This window comes from Sebastes fasciatus, chromosome 8 (assembly GCF_043250625.1).
Source record: "Sebastes fasciatus isolate fSebFas1 chromosome 8, fSebFas1.pri, whole genome shotgun sequence".
NCBI classification, from domain to species: Eukaryota; Metazoa; Chordata; class Actinopteri; order Perciformes; family Sebastidae; genus Sebastes; species Sebastes fasciatus.
Window position 1 is genome coordinate 14766558 of NC_133802.1, and position 21904 is coordinate 14788461.

Consider the following 21904-nt stretch of genomic DNA (forward strand, 5'->3'; position numbering starts at 1 on the left):
CCGTCTAATCGGAAATCCAATTCCAAGATGTCATGCAGTCGAGGCTGGCACACAAGATGTGCGGGTGGACTGAAGAGCCCATTGTGTCATCTATTCTGACTCGAGCAATCAATGTCTGGCAACGATAGCTCTGGGAAATGATTGGCTAGATTTTGTAGGAAATGAAGGAATTACTGGTGTATAGACTTAAAAATCCACCTGAGTTTATAGAACAGGCTCCTATAAAATATAACAAGTTGCAAGATTAGTGACCACAGGATACAGCCCGGGGGATAGTTGCTATTGTGCGTGACATTTGATTTAGTTTGCATAATGAAAATGTCAATAAGGACATCACAGTGAATTACTACAGTGGTACGGGCTTTGTGTTGGTAGGCGTGTTTCCGTTTTATTCTCCTTTTACCAGAATCGCTTTGTAACTTATTCATCATCCATTGTTGGAAAGTGAAGGCCTGTAATCCTGTCAGAGGAGATTTGATCTGTAGGATCTTTATTTAGCAAACTGTCACCTGTGTTGGTTGTAATGTCAACATGGGGATGGGTGTTATTTACACTCCTGCTGGACTCCACTCTATTACAAAACCTTTAGCTGCCGTTTCTGTAATAAAGTATCTTTTGTAATTGTTGTTGATCTGTAGCATAAACAGTCATTTAAAGCGTAACGTTGTTATTTTCAATCCTATTTTCCCATGTTTTTGTGTCTAATGGGGACAACAATTTTTGAAATTGGTCCAGTATTGAGAGGGAGAACGCTGCAGCTGGGAAATGAGCTGCGAGGGCAAGTGAGCAGCGTCAATGTTATGTTACGTTCACTAAAGTGCTTGATTTTGCCACTGACAGGCTCAGATTGTTACTATAAGTGTCTGACAACATTATGGAAAGAACCCTACAGAGAAATAAAACCGTTTTATTACCTTTTGCTTGATCTGGTTTGTTTGATATTGTGCCCAAGTCCCACTCAAGAAGGAGCCTCGTTGTGAAATCTGAATATCCGTATACTCTGGCTTAAATAAATACGGGCAGCCATTGAATTCAAAGACCTCATCCACATTGTAGAAAGCATCTTAATATTCAGCCATGACATTGAAAATCATTTAGATAACACTAAACTACGCTTTTTGCAGTCCAATACAACAAACTCTGTCCGGCTTCCACTCACGTTTCCACCATGGATGTATTCCACCGCTGTCGTCCGGGCAACACGTCACCACGCCAGATTTCAAAACGAGACTTCTCCTTGAGCGAGACTCTTTCTTATAATGGCAGAAACAAGCATTTTTAGTGGACATAAATGACGGTGCCAGCTTGCCCCAATAGAATCATATTGAAGCCTGTGAGCAGCTGCCGTCTACAGAGTTATCTCTCAATACTTGACCAATTTCAGAAACTGTTGTCCCTATTAGTCAGTTAGACACAAAAACATGGGAAAATAAGGTTGAAAAATACCAAAGTTACCCTTTAATTGTTGTGTCTTGTGCAGTGCTGTTGTGCAGAATATAGTCAATAACAGCTACCTGTTTATTGTATTGATTTAATTAAACTACAGGCAACGCAGGTGAATAATCTAACCTGATCAGCTTCATCACTATTCTCTGAAGGTGTGTTGAGTGTGTTTCCACTAGATTTTTGTCGTTCTTGCTCTGGAATGGGGTGCATGTCATGACTTGTGTTGTTTTTGTAACCAGGCAGTTGTACTGCGCTGCTCTGAGGAATGTCTGCTTTCCCAGGAGGCTGCATCCCAGCGGTTGCCATGGGACAGACAGTGACCCCGGCGTGTTTAACACCGCCGCCGCCCCAAACATTTGTTCCGTGCCGCTCCATTATCACCAAAATGAGCTGGGCGGGGCTTCCTGGAGTCAGAAGGTCACGGTGTAACCTTCGGTGCAGTCGTAGTTGATGCAGAAGTAAACTTGATGAGTTGATAGTGTTTGTTGGATTTATTTATAGGCCAGATTGGTGTCTATATTAAGTCTTATTTTAGGGCATGGACTCTAAAAAGGCTGTGTTTTCCTCCATACCGTAGTTTTTGCTGAGGCCCCCCGTGACCCGTTTTGATCCCAGAGCTCTACAGCAAGAAATCTTCCCTAGCACTTCCTGGACAAGGTTGTCCAAACACAGGCAGCTGCCGCGGTCCGACCGGAGGTAAGACAAGTCCCTGGCAGAGAAAGTGCCTGCCCACTGAGGGGAAATTAACAGAGGAATGCATGGAGTTCTGGACAGACGCTCTGAGAGCTTAGCCAGATGAGGGCTCGTCTCCCAGCTTCACAGCCGCGTCCTTTGTCCCGCTGACAAAGCGTAGAATGACGGCTTTTCATATTCACATCAGTCCCTAAAGACCATGCTGGGCCTTTTCTGTACTTTTTTTTTAGTTTTACAAAGAAAATTGAGCTATCATTTGGATGGAATTAAACCACCTATTTAGAGTTTAGGCTAATACAAGTCAGGCTTTTGTAATATTTGGTGATAAATATCACAAAGGCTTCTTGAAATGTATTCTCTTAGCAACATGTGATTCCTTTCTCTAGATGCTAGCGAGGAAAGCATTTTTTTTTTCTATCAGTGTAATGACTTGGTTAGCATTTTAAGAGGCTTAGGCACAACTCCAGATCATTCCATCTCATTACATCCACAATCTCTGGCTCATCCCAAGCGGACCGGTGCTTTCAGACTGGTGTCTGCCGAGAAAATAGCTGCTGCATAAAAATGAGCACATACTGTCCTTTTTTGTTATTAGGATCTTTGTGCATTTAGAATTCACTGAGTGTGAAGGTGCACTGTAGGACTCGGGATGGTGTGTCTGCAGATGACAGACTCACAGCGGGAATCTGACACCCTCCGTCTTCAGCTGGGTTTCATAGCAGCTATCAGAGCGCATGCAAAACTCTCACTGCCTGCTGTTTGAGTGCAGGCGGACAGCATTAACAAGGCAGTTTCTACCACTTGTACAGTACCGGTAAGAGCCTCAGATCATTCCTGTCTTTGGTAGCCAAAAGCTGGGCGAACAGCAGGTTTGGCAGTCCCATTTCATCAACTGTTGACCTCTGAACTGAAAGAAACTGTAGCTGGTTGAACCCAGAAGGGAGCAGTGGTAGCTGGGAAATCTAACACCACTATGTTAGCATTCCAGGAGCATCTGAGTTTGGGATGCTCTGCTCTGCGCGTTATGTTTACGGCCCGTGTTTGTGTAGTCTGAGAAAGCAGGCACTCGGTAGCAGTGATGAATTCCACATATGTGAGCGTGGGGGGCAGCAGAAACTGACAAATACAGTGTCCTTTCCACGCAGTATGTAGCCATCTTTACTTTAATCTAATGATGGGAGGATAAAAATAGCTTTCATACAAGTGGGTCAGGGGTTTCTTAATTAGTTGGTAGAGAGAAAGTTTCCTCGGAGTTGTCTGAAATATAAAATATATCTTGTAAAGATGCCAAACAACGATGATAATAAGATTGGGCCTCATTCACCAACCATTCTTAAGAAGAAATGTATTCTTAAAGAGGACCTATAATGCTTCTGGGCTTTTTCCTTTTCCTTTAGTGTGTTTTTGTGCATGTAAAAGGTCTGCAAACTTAAAAAGTCCACAGCCAATGGAAGTTACTCTCCCCCACAGAAACACTGCTCCTGAACTGCCTGAAACGCCTTGCTAGATGTCCCGCCTTTTCTTCCGTAACGTGGTGATGTCACCAAGTAACACATTTCCATAATACCGGCCTAGCGGCTAGTTTGGCATGCCCTCAAACAAAAATAGTTAGAGCTGAGCTGGAGGGGAGTCTGAAGAGTTTGGTTTGGTTGACCAATCACAACAGTGGGTCCATAGGTAAGAACAGAATCTACGCACACTCAAGAGCAAACTTGCGCCCATTTGAGTGCTGACAAAAATAATTGGTTATTGCATTTTCTTCAATTCTACAGTTGTACAATAATATAGGATTTAAATAATAATAATATTTTCATCATTTATAATATTTTTCTGATAATTATTTTCATTATTTTACAAAGCATTATGGTCTTTTAAAATAAATAAACACTACACTTCAACACAGAACGAGTAATAGCATCCCCTGCATCTTTTTGTGTTATTTTATCTCCACTGCTGACGCTTTTCATGCCCTTTTTATGGTGATTGGCGGGGTGTTTACGTTTACATATGCAAATTAGGACCAACTGCCATGCACTTTCAACTTAGTAGAACAATGTGATTCATCATAAGAACACAGGTACGAACAAATCTGAGGGTTTAAGAACATGTCATAAATCTGACTTTTCTTTCTAGGACCTTCCTCAAGAACAAATTTTAAAAACAAACTTATGAAGATATAGGTGAATGAGGCCCAATGATTTTAATGGTGCTTTTCACAACATTAAAAAGTGCTTAAAACATTAAGACACATTTGTGTCGCTTAGTTCTCTTTTTATATGGTTTCTAAATACATCTCTCTGTGCTTCCGGTGTTAAAAAAGAAACAAAAAGTCTCTCATGTATGAGAAAGGACAGCAACACAAAGACAGAGTTTTATGTGTGCTTGTTTATGTGAACTCTATTTCACCCCACTCACTGAAAACCTTATGATAACAAATGGACAAATGGAAAAGATAAAGCTGCTGAGGCTGTGTGGTGTTTGAACCCATTTGTAGGAAGAGGTACCACAACAACCATAGACCCATAGGCCCACCCTCTCGACCTGTGCGGCCCTACATGTGTGTTTTTAGCTGGTTATTAGCATCCCCCCCAACCCAGACATTTTCATCTGTCTGGCCTGCTGGCTGGCGTCTCCCTTGCTCTCCCACTCTGCTGCTCTCAGCAGTCTTCCAGCCCACCTGCTGGGCCCACGCCACTCCACTCCACCTCCAGACTTCAAACGTGTTGTACTTGGAGCCAGAGTAATAGCACTGCCCTCAATATGTTCACACAGGAAACAAATTATCCAGGATCACCTTTGCTTTGATATTTTTGTGCACACCACGGAAAAGACACCGTATTCTGGACTGGATGACTAAGCAGATTGGCAACAGACTGTAACTGTGAAACACACCTACTCTCTTATACATGCAGCACATCATGAATAAGGCGTGACACAGAAGAAGTATCATGGTCACAAAGCTCTTAAAAATGGCTGTGCCAAAGTCAAAGAAGGACTTTGCTTATGAGCAAACTGAGCAGAATTTGACAAAATCTTCAACCATGCAAATCAGATCTGACAGAAGTTGTGTGCTATTTACAGAAGTGGGTTGTCGGCAATACTGAAAATAACTGCCCATCCACCCGGCAAGATTTTAGTAGGGACTGCACATCAGCTTGCTCTTTCAAGCAAAACGCACAGGGGATGCTGGTGTGAGACAGTAAGATCTGTGTAGTTGCGTAGCGGCGTCTGCTGTGAAGTCGGTGTGGGAAATGCCAACTTGTTGAGAAACAGACTGTGATTGAACGTGTTTTCCTTCTTTTCTCGCCCTATCCGATTCTCCCCCCATCTCTTTTCTTAGTCTATAGTCACCCCACCTTTTCAGCCTGCCACCACTGGTTTTCATGCTCATCCTTTTGATTCTGCTGGAGCCCATTGGACTGGTCTAATCCTAGTCTGCAGTTTGTTCACACCTCCCGCTGCTGCAGCACAGTTGCTCTGTGAAAAGCTCACTACGGCGTGTTTATGAGCCGTGAAGACTCAATCAGGCTTTTGGTAAAGCGGTGCACTACAATCGAATCGGCAAATGAGCTACCACATCGCTGTCTTCATTACAAAACTTTCCTTTCCTTTACGACTGGAGCTGTTTACTGAAGCACTAAAACAAGTTTATCTGGCAATTATCATTATTTGATCAATTTTGAGGACTGCTTAAGGTAGCTTAAGCATTCAACAGCAACTTGTATAGGTGCTTTGTTTGCCACACTAGCATTATGGCTCTATAGATGGCAATCATGTTTGGTCCACCACTTTGGTCCAGTGTTCGTGTCCTGTGTGAAAGTTAACGTTGATTTATTTGTCACATAACTTCCGTACTTAAGTTAAACTTCCAGTGTTATTTTAGCCCAAACCACAATCTTCTCTAACTAACTAGTTTTGTTGCCTATACACCTAACAAAAGTGTTTCCTGTGAAGACGGCAGTTTATTTTGAAAAGACCGGAGCAGAAATTGACAAGTGCGTCACGTGTTGCTGGACATTCGTAGGAAAATGCACAAAAAATTGGGAATATTTTTTCATAAGATATCATACAAACCGTTGTATGAGAATACATTGATTGAATTGCCAAGAGAATTTATTTGTACGGACATTTATGGTACCCAAAGGATGAATCTTACTGATTATGGTGATCCACTGACTTTGTGGTTTTGGGTGAGATCGACTATTTGATGGATTGCCACGAAACTTGGTGCAGACATTAATGTCCCCCCCAGGATCAATTGCTATTGCTTAAAACATTATCAGGAGTTTTAGAAAATCAAGATGTAACCATAAATGGTCCGAAGCATCAACCACATGGTCAAGAAATGTCGTTTTAAGACATGTTTGTCAGACTTGTTGACAGCTTGTCATAGGCGTGTCATAGATTGGAAGTTTGCTGCGTAATTTGTTTCCCTGTGCTGCCTAACTTGTAAAACTGCTTTAGAACAATACACTATGTGCGCTACCGTTACACCCTTCATGATGAGTGTTCATGACTTTATTTCAGTTGTAGTTCTTTGATCCCAACATGGTGTCTTTTAGCTCATTAAAAAGGAGTATTCCCCAGCAGGTCTGGAGGACTCTGGCAGGTCCTTCAGTCTCTCTTTCTCTCTCTGCTGAGGAGAGGAAGCTCAGGTTGGCCGTTTGGCTGCGGGGCATCTGGTTTCACCACCCACCAGCAGTGTGCATAATTAAGCCCAATTTCCCTGACGGTAGCTGACATGCGCCAGTCACTGCTGGGCTCAGTGCCCCGGGCTGGACTAATCCCCAGTGTGGTCACACCGCTAATAGGCTGGAGGACAAATCTGTTTATTTGACACCGGGTTCACACACACACACCTGGGTTCTTATTTGCTTAAATCTCAGACTGAAGTTTGCTTTGCCTATTCCTCAGGGCTCCATAAATAAACATGTAATCATATATTCTGACTTCCACTGGAAATATTGGAGGATACTGGAATCGTTTACTTTGAATACCCGCTGTTGTGAAGTTAATCAACTTGATGCAGCTAAAAATATTTGCTCTGCAAGGCAGTCACACTAGTATTTCTGGTTAGTCCTGGTCATTAATCATGATTGTATATGATGCATCCCTGATTTTTCTACCTGCATACATGTCTGGCAGAGATTAGTGAGTATGGATCAAATCAAAACAAACCTGATTTAAAGGGATAGTTTGGGTGTTTTGAAGTGGGGTTGTATGAGGTACTTCTCCATAGTCAGTGTATTATCTATAGTAGATGACGGTCGGCACGCCCCCAGTTTTGAGAAACAGACAGGAGTTACTGTATGAAACCAAAGCAATGTACTGCTGTGGACGAGGCCGGCAGCAAAACATATTTTAGCCACCTAAAAAAATCAATATCAGTTTAAGTGTATGTCATATTTAGAATATTTGCATTGCTTTATCTTGCCGTCAGACTGCCCTTTCTGATGGGGAACTGAAGCTGAAACACCCAAACTATCCCTTTAATCTAACTAACAGATGCATTCAAACATATCAATTAACCTAATTGAGTTGATAGTTTAGTCAGTTGGTATGAGAATCAAGGTTGAAAACCAAACTCCAGTGTCTGTTTGTGCATTTAATTACAGAGCTCCATGACATTTGGACTTCAGACTAAAACACTGTGGAGATTTATGTTTAAGACCACATATCTTTTTTTAAAATGCCTTCAGTATGTGTGACTAACATCTGCAAACTAATGCAGAGAATACATAAAAGAGGGAAAACATTATTATCCTTCCTCGTCTCGTACTGGCCGGGCTTTTGTACAACACAGAATTACAGCCCCCCAGAATCTTTTTCAACTCTAGCTTCATCCCGCTGATATTCCCTCAGGGAAATTAAGGATTAGCTCAGCCTTTCAAACAGGAATTCCTCAGTCAGCTCGCATGAATGTGCCCCCCTCCCAAACCAAATCAACTCTGTTTTGCCCATTGCCCTGCTATGGGCCTAAGCCCCGTCCCTCCGTTGGGTTGGTTGTGAGCCGTAGTAAGAGGATGAAGTGGATTGCGGTTTGTCGAGCACCACTCTGACTCATGCCCTTGAGTGCCATGCTGCCAAAATGCTCAGAGGACGTAACACTTGGACCGCCGCTACTACAGGCAGCTCTGCTTATAGCGAGTTTAAACACCATGACGGTGAAAAAATCGTAATGAGCAGACATCTTCATTCCCTCCGCGTAGAGATGATTTTGATAGCGTTAATTAACACCCGTGTCCCAGATTAGAGCTGTAATATCATGGAAATAGAAGCCAGAAGGTGACATCATCATGCTGTGGTTTGTGATGCATTACACCCCCTGTTGGGTTTTCTTTGGTCATGTGGTTGATGCGACACAATGTTTGTGTTTCTGAGTGGCAGTTTTAGAACCTCTGGCGATGACGCATCAGAGTCATGACTGCTGATGCGTCATGCATTTTAGCTTTTATCCTAGATTTTCTTAAAGATTGATGACTTTGAATGTCAAAGGGAAATCTTGCAATATGTCTCATGATACATCTGACTTAATGGAGTTTTATCTTGGAGTAAATATTAGGGCTGTCGCGATTAATCACTAATTAAATTTTCATCTATTCAAAATGTACCTTAAAGGGGGATTTTTCAAGTATTTAATACTCTTATCAACATGGGAGAGGACAATATGTGCACAATTTGTTTGCTTTATGCAAATGTATGTATATATTATTTGAAATCAATTAACAACACAAAATGATGACAAATATTGTCCAGAAACCCTCACAGGTACTGCATTTAGCATAAAAAATATGCTCAAATCATAACATAACAAACTCAAGCCTGCTACAACCTCCGAAAGATCAATTGCTTTAATGCGTTAAAGAAATTATTGGCGTTAAAACACGCTACTAAAATATATAATTGTGATTATTTTGACTGAAATTGCAGTTGCGATATGATTTATGATATTAGACGGTAGGATAATTTTCACATCATTATTGTTATTTTGGTTGAAAAACACATTCAAATGATTATGGAGTGTTTTTTTTGCGGGGATCTTGTTTTCTTAAGTCTGTAGAATATGATGTTTAGGCCAGGACATCTCTTCAGCATGACAATATTTCATTTAAAATGGTATTTTTACACACATTTAACAAATATTGCAATTTGAAAATTGCAGTAGTCCACATTGCGATTTCGATAGATTAATTGTGCAGCCCTAGTAAATATCCTAATGTTCACTTAGTTGCATGACATGTCAACCAATGCAATGGGATCACAAAATCGTGTTAATCATGTTCCCAACGCCACGGCATGCCATCTCTTCTTGCATCATTCTAGCAGTCGTTGCTGCCTTATGCCCGAATTTGTTAAATTCTCCACCAGTCTTAGTCGCTGCTCCGTTCATGTTTATGTTAATTTGTTTATGGGCTTTTTGCTGTAAGCCGTTACATAACTCTTTATCTGGGACAGCAACTAGAGTCTGTTTCTGTCTGTTTTCCCTTTTGATGTGTTCAGCGGCCACGCACAAGCCAGTGTTGCTGCTTTACTCTTAACTGCAAATTTGGTTACTGGAATGGAGAGGAAGTGTGTATATGTGAGCTGACATAATCGTAGCTCGCACATTTTACCCCTCTCTAACAGAAATTTATCAATCCCTGACATTTCCTCCCGCCACATATTCTAGTATTTCCTCCTCGCACGCCCTGCGTTTGATGTCTTCTTCATGGCTGCCTGACTTGGGGAGATGAGACCCAGAGGGCCCGCTGTAAGAAATAAACGGCTTAGCTTATGATGACTAGAGTGGCGCATCCCTGTGTGTCTGTGCACCGTCGGGCTCATTGTTCTGCGGGCTTTAGAGCCCTCCGAGACACTTATTTAATGAGACGGCTCTGACTGTGTAATTGCAGGCTGCTCTGAGAGCTATTACGGGAGATGTATTTTTTTGGGAGGGGGGACAAAACAGCCAGTACTGCGACAAAAAGTGTGTGTGAAGCAAAGTCACACGGTAGCACTGAAGCTGAGACGAGGAAACTGAGCATCCTGCTGCCACAACTTTCACACATGGGTCAATTCATATTGTGTCTGTGAGTTTGTTCAACTCCTGGATCGGATGTTTTAGTTTTTTTATAGACTGGTTTCTGTGCAACGTCATCACAGAGATGCGCGCGCAACGAGGGGGCAGGAAGCACGGCGTGTCTAGCGGAGCTCAGCTGCAAAGCAGAGATGACAAAGAGTTGTTGTGCAGTAAAACGGCACCAACTGCAGAAGAGATGGATTGAAAATGTTTAATATTCCGAGGGGGATCACGTGACTTTACTAAAAAACAGAAGGAGATTATGGATCCAGGCCTGATGGGCTAAAAGCATTCTAGTCAAACAGCGCTAGCAAAGCAGCAGGTGGTCATGGCGAGCTGTCATGCTCCACAGATCGATCAAAATGAACTGATCAACGACGGGGTGATCGACCCACACTCTAAGGAAATATGAATATATATTTAGCGACTATGACTTAAAACTTAGAAGTGATGCAAGACTTTGTTACGGCTCTAAATTGTTGTAACATTACGCGACTACGACGGGGGAAAGCTCACGCCGGTATGCCGTAACGTCTGCCAGCCGTTCCTCCTCCCCACAGTCATAACAACAAATAGCAACACGCTATTTAATAGAGAACCGTCAGCAGTCTAATGTTAATGTTCACCTGCCCGACATACAACGAGCTGCTGTGTGACTGGTACTAATAACAAGACCAAAATCCAAGTCTTAAAAAGTATCCAGAAGGGCCATCAAGTGGTAACTTGAACGCCAACCAGAGTGTCAACCAAACAGACCCTGGTCCTCAAAGTCAAGTTACACTTATCTAATGTTACCATTTCATAACAGGTGATAATAATGAACAAATATCATACCAATGCTTCATATGATAATGGTATCTGGTGGTCGGACTCTGCAGGGGTCTAGTATATATTCAACAATAATGTACAAACTATGAGAAATCTACGCTGCTAAAGCGGTTTTGCCCCCTGCACGTGCACACACCCGGTAATGTTAGTATACAATTATTACAACAACTATTGCACTGAAAAGATTTGCAAGTCACCCCGCTCTCCTGTTCTTTTTCCCTCGTAGAGTTCTCTCCAAAGGCTTTATTCATAGAAATGACTCTCTTGCATAATTTATGAAGCTATCCTAATGTTGTCAAATCAGTACTTTGCATTACTTCGAGACGGCTTTCTATAATATATCAAAAGCTAAATAAAATGTCCTCTCCCATTCATGATTGATTCTCTGGTAGGCCCACTGCTTTTGCTCCCATTCTCTTTCTGTTTGGCAAATGACTCTCCGGTCTCGGATATTTGGTTCACCAGTGCTGGGATTTCCGCGTCGCATGATTTATTTAGGATGTGTTGAGGTCTTTTCGGAGAGAGCCTCACATCCCAGTCCTGGCACTCAGACATCCTTTAGCCTCTTAAATTACTCCCTCCATCTCTCTCCCTTCACCGCTCCCCCCCCCTCACCCCATCTCTCTATCTATCATCGTCCTCTTTCCTCCTCACCACAGTGGCTCTTTGCAAATTAAAAGAAACAAACCAATCTGAGCTGACAGCTGAGTTCAGCTGCAGTGAAAGCCAGTGCTGGGCTAACGCTGGACTACCTTACACTTTACCCCCTTCGATGCTCTTTGGCTCCGTCCCAATGCTTTGTTTGTTGTCGCTTTGTACTGCATAACAAAAGCCCTTTTCTACTTCAGGACTTGGCCTAGAATAACCAGGGCCGGGTTTGCACGGAGTTACTGTAAATTAGACACGATTAGCTCATCTTAGCGCAGTGGTAATAGCGTCGCTTTTACTTCCTGGTTTTCTGGCCTGTGCTTCTTCATTCCTGTCCTCTTACAATGTTGTTCTAGGAAGAGAGAGTGCATGAATGTTCACCCCCACCTGTGTGCTGTGAGAGGACTGAGATAGCAATCACAACCGAGTCGGTCACACCCACAGTCAGAGACTTTACAGAGGGATAGGCTTGTGTTTGTTTGGTGTGTGTGTGTGTGTGTGTGTGTGTGTGTGTGTGTGTGTGTGTGTGTGTGTGTGTGTGTGTGTGTGTGTGTGTGTGTGTGTGTGTGTGTGTGTGTGTGTGTGTGTGTGTGTGTGTGTGTGTGTGTGTGTGTGTGTGTGTGTGTGTGTGTGTGTGTGTGTGTGTGTGTGTGTGTGTGTGTGTGTGTGTGTGTGTGTGTGTGTGTGTGTGTGTGTGTGTGATGTGGAAGCCTAACAATCCTTTCTATTCTTAACAGTATCTGGAGAGGCCCCAATGTGAATTGTGTGGACAGCACTGGATACTCCCCTCTCCACCACGCCGCCCTAAATGGACACAGGTAGATCAGTGATAAATAACTCTGGGAATTGGGAGCCTGTTTTCAGCTCCTCTGTTTTATGCATTAAATGAGGTCTGCCCTCACAGACAATTGCCCCTCTGGGAGAATAAAGCTATTGATTGGCTGTTTGTTTGCGAAGGTCGTGTGTATTCATTAGTGTGGTTCTCCCTCCCCTTCATCCGCAGCGAGGTGGTGGAGGCGCTGCTACGAAACGAGGCCTTGACCAACATCGCCGACAACAAGGGCTGCTACCCGCTCCACCTGGCTGCGTGGAAGGGAGACGAACACATCGTCAAACTGCTCATTCACCAAGGGCCTTCGCACCCCAAGCTCAACGAGCAGGTCTGCCGCTGCATTTTTACTCTTCTGTGGTTGTGTGTGTGTTTGTGTTTCCGTTTCACTGTTAAAGGTTCTGCTTTTGTTTTTTGCAAACACATTTTAATAATAGCGTGAAATGATGTCAGCACTAAATTGATTTGTTCTTCATTCTTTTCAGAGTTTGTTTAGAATATGTGAGTCTGTGTCATGGATGTATTATAAGAACTGGATACCGTACCCCAAGATGGCGCTTACTCATTCCAATGAGAATTGCTCGCCTGGTGCATACGCCAAAAAAGTATTTGAGCTTACAGGTTTACTGCGGCGGTTTAATGCGGCCCACTGCACAGTAGTAGTTTCTCACTCCATTGACTTTACATTGTGATGACGTCACTAGGGATGATCCGAATGCTTCGATCGTTGCCATGGTAATAGACCACCGAATCGGTATTCGAATGCCTCGTTTCTTTGTATGTAATAATACTATATAAATCCCCATATAGCCCATGAAATAAGGAATAATCCCACAACATTATTCATCATTCATATTCAACATTATTTATTATTAGTTATTCTCAGACAGATATTACTGTTTGTTATGGGTAGAGGTGTGTGTGTGTGTGTGTGTGTACAGTAGTGTGGCAGCAGCACTGTCCCGAAATTTGCAATACCTTTTGATTATTTCTCACCGAAGCTTTGAAGCCCAAAAAATGGTATTCGGGACAACCCTAGACGTTTTTAAATCGCTTTTCACAGCTCGAGTAAAGATTTACTAAGATAAAACCTCCATGGATCAAAAAATCATAATAGAAAGAGTCATAATTGATCTTGTTTCTAGTTTGAGATGTCCTGTAGACAGTTTTACAGACCTCCCTTTTACAATGTTGGCCTATGGGCAAAATGCTTTTTGGGCTGCAGGGGATTTTTTTTCGCTACAATTTCGCAAGTGGCCATGGAAAAAAATAAAAGCAAGGCTGAACGGTGGCACCGTATCCAGGTCTTAATATACATCCATGGTCTGTATGCAGAAGATGTGTAAGGTCGCCTTTTAAAGTAAAGAAAAATGTAGCTTGTCAGCACATTTGTTGACCTGTAGTAGTTTCACTATTACAGTTATAATGGTTTAGTCAGCATCCATAGGACGTTTCCACATGGTAAGGAAGTCATTTTTAGCAGCAAAATGCCACGTGGACATATTTCTAATTCTAGTTCAGCATGGCATGCTCTATACTGTATTTGAACAAAATGAATGTTAAACACATTGCGACCAGAGTGCATTAACCTCTGTGCATCATGAGTCTGACTTCTACCGTGACGCCGTGATACTTGGAAGTGCTTTGACGCCATGCTAGTATGAGAAGTGCTTGTTTGCCCCCCTAACCATTTTAACTGTTTTAACTCATATGTTTTCATAATTTTGTTTGGTTGCTTACCGCACAGGCAGGCCGGCTCCATTTCTGGCCTGTCCTGTTTGGAATGAGGAGAAATGACCCATTATGAGCTCCACAAAAAAGTCTTGAATCATAATATTTGATCAAACCCTCAAAATCAACTAGATGAAAAAATCTGTTGTCTCATTTTGTGTCATTTCTCCCTGGCTGTTCATGACATCTGATTGTTCATTAACTCAAATCTGATTTCTCCTTTTTATTTAGTTTGACTCATTTGTGATCATCATTCATTCGTTCATTGCTTGTCTGAACCAAAACCATTGGCCTATCTTCTCTTCCTCCCTCCCAGAGCTCTGTAGACCATAAAGAGTTCAAACGCTGTGGGCCCTTTGACCCCTATATTAATGCCAAGGTGTGTACACAGTGCTGCCGAAACTACATTTCCTTTTGAAGTGCTCTCTCTTTGCTTTACTGCTGTGTTGTCTTTCTGTGCTTTGGTTTGGTTTGTTGCTGCTGCTTGCGGGGCCACTCTGCTGCAGAGATACGGGGAAGCTTTTAATTTCACCGACTATCAGTAGATCCCTGTCCTCTGGCTTTCTACTCGTGCTCGCTTGGGATCTCCAACTTTATTGAGATGCTATGTTTAACACACGTGACATTGTGTTACAACATGCCCTTCACCACATTAAGTAATCTATTTTCTACATGTTACAATACTGTACCAGCCTTTTGATCAGGGTCAGTGTCTGTCTGTCCTCTTGAGGTGATTTATGGGTCTGAATGTTCTTCTTTTTTTTTTTGCCGTGTTAAAAAGTTCGCAAATTTGTAATGAAACCTTGTATAATCTGCAGCCTGAAGCAGAACACTTGTTGGTACCACACAACCAGCATATTGATTGATAGCAAACCACACTATCAATTAAAGCTACAGCGAACATTATGGTATTAAAAAATCAACAGTGGAAAGTGGACAAATGGAGTAGCTTACAGGAAGTCCTCTGTAATATGGGCTGCTGGTGGAGTGTGTATTGCTACAAATGGAGTGCCAAATGGATGAATTGTGTAGTGCTGCTACTTTATTTTGGACTAATTATTTTGTCAAATATTATATTAAAGGTGCTAAATTCTATATTAAGAGCATTCATATAACAGCAAACAAGTATTTGCTACGTAAAGGTATAGAGGAGTAATGTCTACCTGAGCAGAGAATGAAGTCTCTCTCCCTCTGTGTGTGTTGGAATCGGAGCTTCTCCATGCTTTGTTGACATAGACGGGCCGGCCGCCCGTGCCTTTTAGTGCACGTTAATGTATGTGAGCGTCCCACACTGGCACTAAAATATTCTTTTATTTTAAGCCATGCTAGCAGCGTAGCTCTACGGATGGCAATGTCAGTCGCTTCACAACTCCAGACTGAAATATATCTCGAACCCCCAACTGTCAATTGCCATCATTTTTGTAAAGACATTCATGGTCCCCAGAGGATGAATCTTACTGACTTGATGATCCCCTGACTTTTCCTCTATAGCGCCACCATGATATTGATATTTGCAGTTTTGAGTGAAATGTCTGTACACCTATTGGATGGATTGACATTACATTTGGTACTCACAGGTCAAAATGTACCTGCAAAACTAATTAAATTCCCATCAGCCTCAACTGCACTTTGCACTTCGTTAGTTAGTTATTAAGTTAACAAATGTTAGCATGCTAAAATACTAAACTAAGATATAAAGAATCAGGCACTCATTAAACTACTCACCAACTGTGGTAAAAAAAAATGGACCCAACTTTTACTCTCTATCTCTCATTATCTGGAGGAATACATACAGTATTCCATCTGGCACTTTTTATATTTCACCTTGAGCACCATCCTCATTGCGCTCGGCTACCCAGGGAAGCCCCGATCACAGCATGTCTCCACGAGGAGGATGGCTGCTCAGCTCAACAGACACCGTGGAGCTGACAGTGTCTCTCCAACAGTGTCACCCTCACAGTCGGATCAGTGAGCGGTGCGAACATGTTGGTTGCTCCATGATTGCATTTTCAGCTGGCAGAGCTGGAAACCCACCCAGGCCTGTAGATAAAGCTGTACACTATTTTTGAACCTTGTCGCATTTCCCCCCCTAGACTAATCTTCTTAGCGTTTGGATGGGAAGGCTGGCTTTCTTTAATGCTGCTGCTATATATTGGAGTGTGAATTTCCCTGCAGTGGTTGTTTTCACATTGAGTCCTGAGGTCTACTGAGATGATGTCTTAATGTAAACACTCTCAGGATAGTTTTTGGGCCACTACCTGGTCACCAGCCTGAATAATTGAAGCTTTCTTATGAATAAATAAGAAAGATGGAGGCAGTGTGGATACTCCTGGCCCTGGTTGTGGTCATGGTTGATGGCATCATGTGACTGAGTGGGCGGGGTGCCTCCCCTCTCATCACACTCCAGCACCAAAGAGCCATCTCAGGAGGAGGAGGAGGATGGAAGGTTTTCAGTGTACCAGTCTCTTTGCATCAGCATCAAAGAAAGATCTCCTTGCCAGGCTTGTCTGTGTGAGAGTGTAAATGGGTGTGTTTGCCCCTCCTCCTCCTCCTCTCCTCCCCACCTCCCAGTTTGTGCTCGGGAGCTGGCGTTGCTGAGGAGAGGAAGAGGTGGGACGTTGTCATAGTAACGGTGTCACGGTACAGTGGCGGTGAGTGACCCAGTGGAGAGATGTGGTGTGGAAAGAGAGAGTGAGCCAGCCAGACATGAACGGTGTGTGTGTGTGTGTGATGAGGCTTAAAGTTGGGTCCTGGACTCGTGGATGATTGGGGCTTCAGAGGTCCCCTACAGGGACACTGGAGACGTCAGACTGGACTTGGTCCAGTTCTCTGTCATCCTGGTCCAGGAAGCCAGCCAGACCGATGTTTATTCATGATGTCTCTGCGCGCTCTCCTTCTGATAGTTTCCTGGGTGGGTTGGCCGCTGTGATGTTTCAAACGCCTCCGTAAGGGAGAGATAAGCACTGACCGGACGTGACCTGGACTGACCTCGCCATCTGAATATTGGGGTTACACAGGTTCAATACCTACTGTAATAGAAATTTATTAAAAAGCAAGTTTTAGATACTGGAGCTGAAATGATTAGCTCTTTAATTAATTAGTTGAAAAACAGAAAATTAATCAGCAACCTTTTTGATAATCGAATTAGGGTTTCAACTGATGATATTTTTCGTCATGGATGAATCTAGCTATTATTTCCTAGATTAACTGATTGTTCTTTTGATCTACTGAATGTCAGAAACAATATAAACCTCCCCCCAAACGATCAATTTCCTGTCACGTAAGACAACAAAAAGCAGCAAATCCTTTTTAGAGAACCTTGAAGTTGAACCAGAGATTTTCAATTACCAAAATTGCTGAATAATTTTCTGTCATTTGACTAATTGATTATTTTATAGACTAATTGTTTCCGCTCTGATTTAGGGTTGTGTATTGGCAAGAATGTGGCGATACGATATTATGATACAGGGGTTACGATTCAATATATCACGATGTATTGCGGTACTCTAAGCAAGGCGATATATTACAATTTTTTTAATCTAATTTTAGAAAAACCTATCATAATATAAAGAACACACCGCCATATGCATAAAATCTGAGTAAAAAAAGTTAACTTTTTTATGCAACCAGAACAGTGGGAGTGCATTTGCATCTATCTTAGTTCCTGTTACATCCAACATCATAGCCCTACTTTGAGAGGGCACATATCTTTGCAAATTAAATGAAGTATTGACTGAGTTAATCTTTGCATGTAAACTATTGATTAAAAATCAATAGTGTTTTTGAGAATCGATACAGTATCACAAAACCTAATATCATGATATTCAATATTTTCTTACAGCCCTCCTCTAAATACATTAATGGGTAGTCATTTTCAAGTTCTGGATCCAACTCCACGTAGGATATTTCTGCATTTATCTGTTTAATATAATTGTGAATTGATTATCTTTGGGTGTTGAACTGAAACAAGACATTTAAAGACAATTAATTGAGAAAATAATAATTGATTATTTTAATCGTTAGTTGCAGCGCTAGTCGGCTCCCTCTTACGCCAACGTGTATTATGTTTGTTGTGAAGAATAATCTTATCTAAGGAATGATGGCATAAGGATTATCTAATCATTATCATCATCTAAATATCTGATCTAACATCTGGGCAGTTGGACGTTCAGCACGTAACTATGAAAATGATGTGAGAAATTTGACGTGAGGAAACTGAATAGTTAAATGAACACAGTATAGGAAGTCTGGCTTCAGTAGAGACCATTTTAATGAATGTCTTCATTGACCTCTTTTTCTGTTAATTACCATACATTCTGTTTATTACTCCATAATAAGATATAGCCCCCAGTCTGCCCACACTCATATCACGCTACCTCTCACCCTCGCTTCATCTTCCTATATAGGTCACATGTCCAATACGATATATGTTTAGATGACTTCCTCTGACCCGGGCTCAGATGTCACGGCGCTCTGAACTCCACCGTGCGCTGTAAGTTACCCTGGACGAATCCAAAACGGAATAAAAACTGATGCTCAAGAGATGTCACATAAATGACATTTAATAAGAATACACGGCAAGGCTTTGGACGGATATGTGCTCATGTTTCGACTGGAAATGGATCGTATGTGTTTCTGTCAGGCTCGGTGTGCAGTATCTCAGAGGGCTGATGGAGGAAGAAGTTTCTGATGGCAGCAGTAATGTCTTAGGTCTTGGTCACCTCATTATCAGTGGTGCAGCGTTTCCCCCTCCTTCCTCCGGGCACATCACTCGCAGGCTGCCAGCGCGCTCATTCATCCCCTCTGTCTGTCACTTCAGTGTCCAGCTCTTCCCTCAACAAACACCATCATACCCCCTCCCTCCCTTTACCTTCTGCTCTCCGCTCATCCTCCAGGACTTGTTCTTGTGTCTGTCGTGCCAAGAAATGGCTGAAGCACATTTGAGGAGTCCTCGAGGGGACGTGTTGTCATTTAACAGAAGGACCAGGAATTCTCCATTGTAATGCATTCACGTTTGCACATTTCAGGGTGTGTCTTACAGCAGGTGGAGCCATTAGTTACTGGAGGGGGGAGAGTTTCAGTTACAGAGATGCTATCTGTGATCTTAAAGGCTTTTAGGTTAGTTATGTTTGGAAAGTCCCATTTAATCAAGTGGATTACGACGGGAGAACTAACATTTCCTGTTAAAAGGGAGAATAAGTCCACTTTACAAAGAATTACAATCTCTGGCAGGAAGCCAAGTTAGACATTCATCTCAGTACAGGACTGCAAGGTCTGTTAACTCTGGAAATGCGTCACAGTGTCCAAATAAAAATCAACTTTAGAGTCAGACTTTATGTTGTTGTTGGAGTGCATTTAATAGAGGGAACACTTTTATGAGTATTTACTGGGCTGCAACTAACAATTATTTAAACTAATATCAATCTGTTGTTTTTTCTTTTTTTGTGATCAAATTTATTGATTTTAAAGATGTGCATTGGAGATAATTAGAACAAAACATTAATTGAAAAAAAAGTTTAAAAAAAAATAACATGCATACATTTATTATTGGTGAAAATAAATACTAATAAATTAATATATGTAATAAATCAAATTAGTAATGAATGAAAATATTAAATTAAGACATACATATCATAAATTGAAATAATTAATAAATAAAAAATAATGGTTAAAAAAAAGAAAATTGTTAATGTCGTTTTTTTAAATATAAAATATCAGAAAACGCTGAACTGATTTCTGATTGCTTGTTTTGTCCGACCAACCGTCCTAAACCCAAAGATATTCCATTTAAAATAAAAAGAAGAAAAAAGCAGCTGAACGTAACATCAGCAAATGTCCTGCATTTTTGCTTGATAAAAAATATTAGTGTTGTAGATTAATTTTCTGTCAGTTGATTAATTAGTAGGGCTGTCAATCGATTAAAATATTTAATCGTGATTAATAACATGATTGTTCATAGTTAATCACGCAAATTAATCACACATTTTCAGAGATTTGTCAAGTATTTAATACTCTTATCAACATGGGAGTGGGCAAATATGCTGCTTTATGCAAATGTATGTATCTATTTATAATAGGAAATCAATTAACAACACAAAACATTGACAAATATTGTGCAGAAACCCTCACAGGTACTGCATTTAGCATAAAAAATATGCTTAAATCATAACATGGCAAACTGCAGCCCAACAGGCAACAACAGCTGTCAGTGTGTCAGTGTGCTGACTTGACTTGCCCCAAACTACATGTGATTATCATAAAGTGGGCATGTCTGTAAAGGGGAGACTCGTCTGTACCCATAGAACCCATTTTCATTCACATATCTTGAGGTCAGAGGTGAAGAGACCCCTTCGAAAACGGCCATGACATTTTTTCTCGCCAAAATTTAGCGCAAGTTTGGATATATGATGACATATGATGCCAGTATCTTCACTCTAGCTTTAAGACTGAGCCCGCTACAACCTCCGAAAAGATGCGTTAATGCGCTAAAGAAATTAGTGGCCTTTAAACAAATTTGCGTTTACGCGTTATTATCGCATTAACTTCGGCAGCCCTATTAATTAGTCAAGTAATTGACTACATTCAGCACTAGACAATATAAAAAAATGATTCAATTCATAACACTTTAACTACTGTAACTCCTTTAACCCCCCACCCCCTTATTTTTCATTTATATGCAGTATATAAACATGTAATACAAACTGTAATGTATTTGTAAGCAGATATAGGTTAATTATTACTGTATGCATGCATCAGGATGTCAGATAGTGACGGTGGAAGTGGGCATGTAGCGTGCATGGGCAGCCCTTTGGCACACTAGCTGCAACAGCTGCTCAGCCCCCTCCTCCACCACCACCTCCCACCACTACTACTACCACTGCCAGGCTGACGTAACCGCTGCCTCGCTCCGCTGCCAGCCTGCGCATCACGTGACAGAGGTCGCTCGTCAAAGCGTGTTACCATCTCCCGGCCCCAGGTTGTGAGAATCATAACATCCTCTGTTCTCTCCCGTCACTGTGCGCCACTCCCCCACCCCGCTCTCTGAATATTCTGCAGCATGAGAACACAATGGAGTATAATCTCCAGATGTTGCTGGTTAGGGCAGGGTTTATCAATCAGCAGGCACCCGTGGAGATCTTAATCTCTTCTTGTTCGACATGCACCGAGGTCTAAATCAGGAGGGCGTTTGACGCCGTCTGTAGCATCACAGCAAAGACAGGATTTTCATAAAAACATGTACTGTCCAGGAAGTCTTGGCTGTGCCGTGTGAATCCTAATCTCTTTCCCAGCGAGGCTGCGAGTCATTGGTGCCATTTTGTGTTATAGCCTTCAGAGCTGTGTCTTGTTAGTACATGATTGTTTGACTGCTCACACGGCCCGTGGTAGTACAGCGGAGATAAGGCAGATCCTGTTCTTTCATAGAGTGAGATTTCATGCTGGGACTCACTGAGTCCTTCTTATGTAAGAATATGAAAGTGTTGCACTGAACATCACAAATTAATTTTGTATAACAGTGTTTTGAAATGAGATTTCTGTTCTTTAGCTGCAGGGCTACCACTCTGCTAAAATTAGTTTCAAACCAGGCTACCCATTTTTTAGTTCCTCTTATGCCATGTTTACTCTTTTTTTTTTTTAAATCAGCTCGATGACAGACTATTTTGTAATGTGGA

At 41.9% G+C, this 21904-nt stretch overlaps 1 protein-coding gene across 14 annotated transcripts in view; it reads left to right on the forward strand.

Annotated features, from left to right (window-relative positions):
* Positions 1 to 21904, forward strand: part of anks1aa (ankyrin repeat and sterile alpha motif domain containing 1Aa) — an 81459-nt gene that overhangs the window by 2492 nt on the left and 57063 nt on the right. For 11 of the 14 annotated variants that reach the window (XR_012594918.1, XR_012594920.1, XR_012594919.1 and 8 more), the window contains exons 2-4: positions 12412 to 12492; positions 12678 to 12834; positions 14551 to 14613. Coding sequence is in view for 6 of the 14 variants with exons in the window: in XM_074643685.1 (XP_074499786.1) it covers positions 12412 to 12492; positions 12678 to 12834; positions 14551 to 14613 (301 nt within the window). In the remaining 8 variants the exon portion in view is untranslated. The remainder of the gene's footprint in view (positions 1 to 12411; positions 12493 to 12677; positions 12835 to 14550; positions 14614 to 21904) is intronic. The other 3 variants (XR_012594925.1, XR_012594923.1, XR_012594924.1) reach the window with 1 other exon arrangement.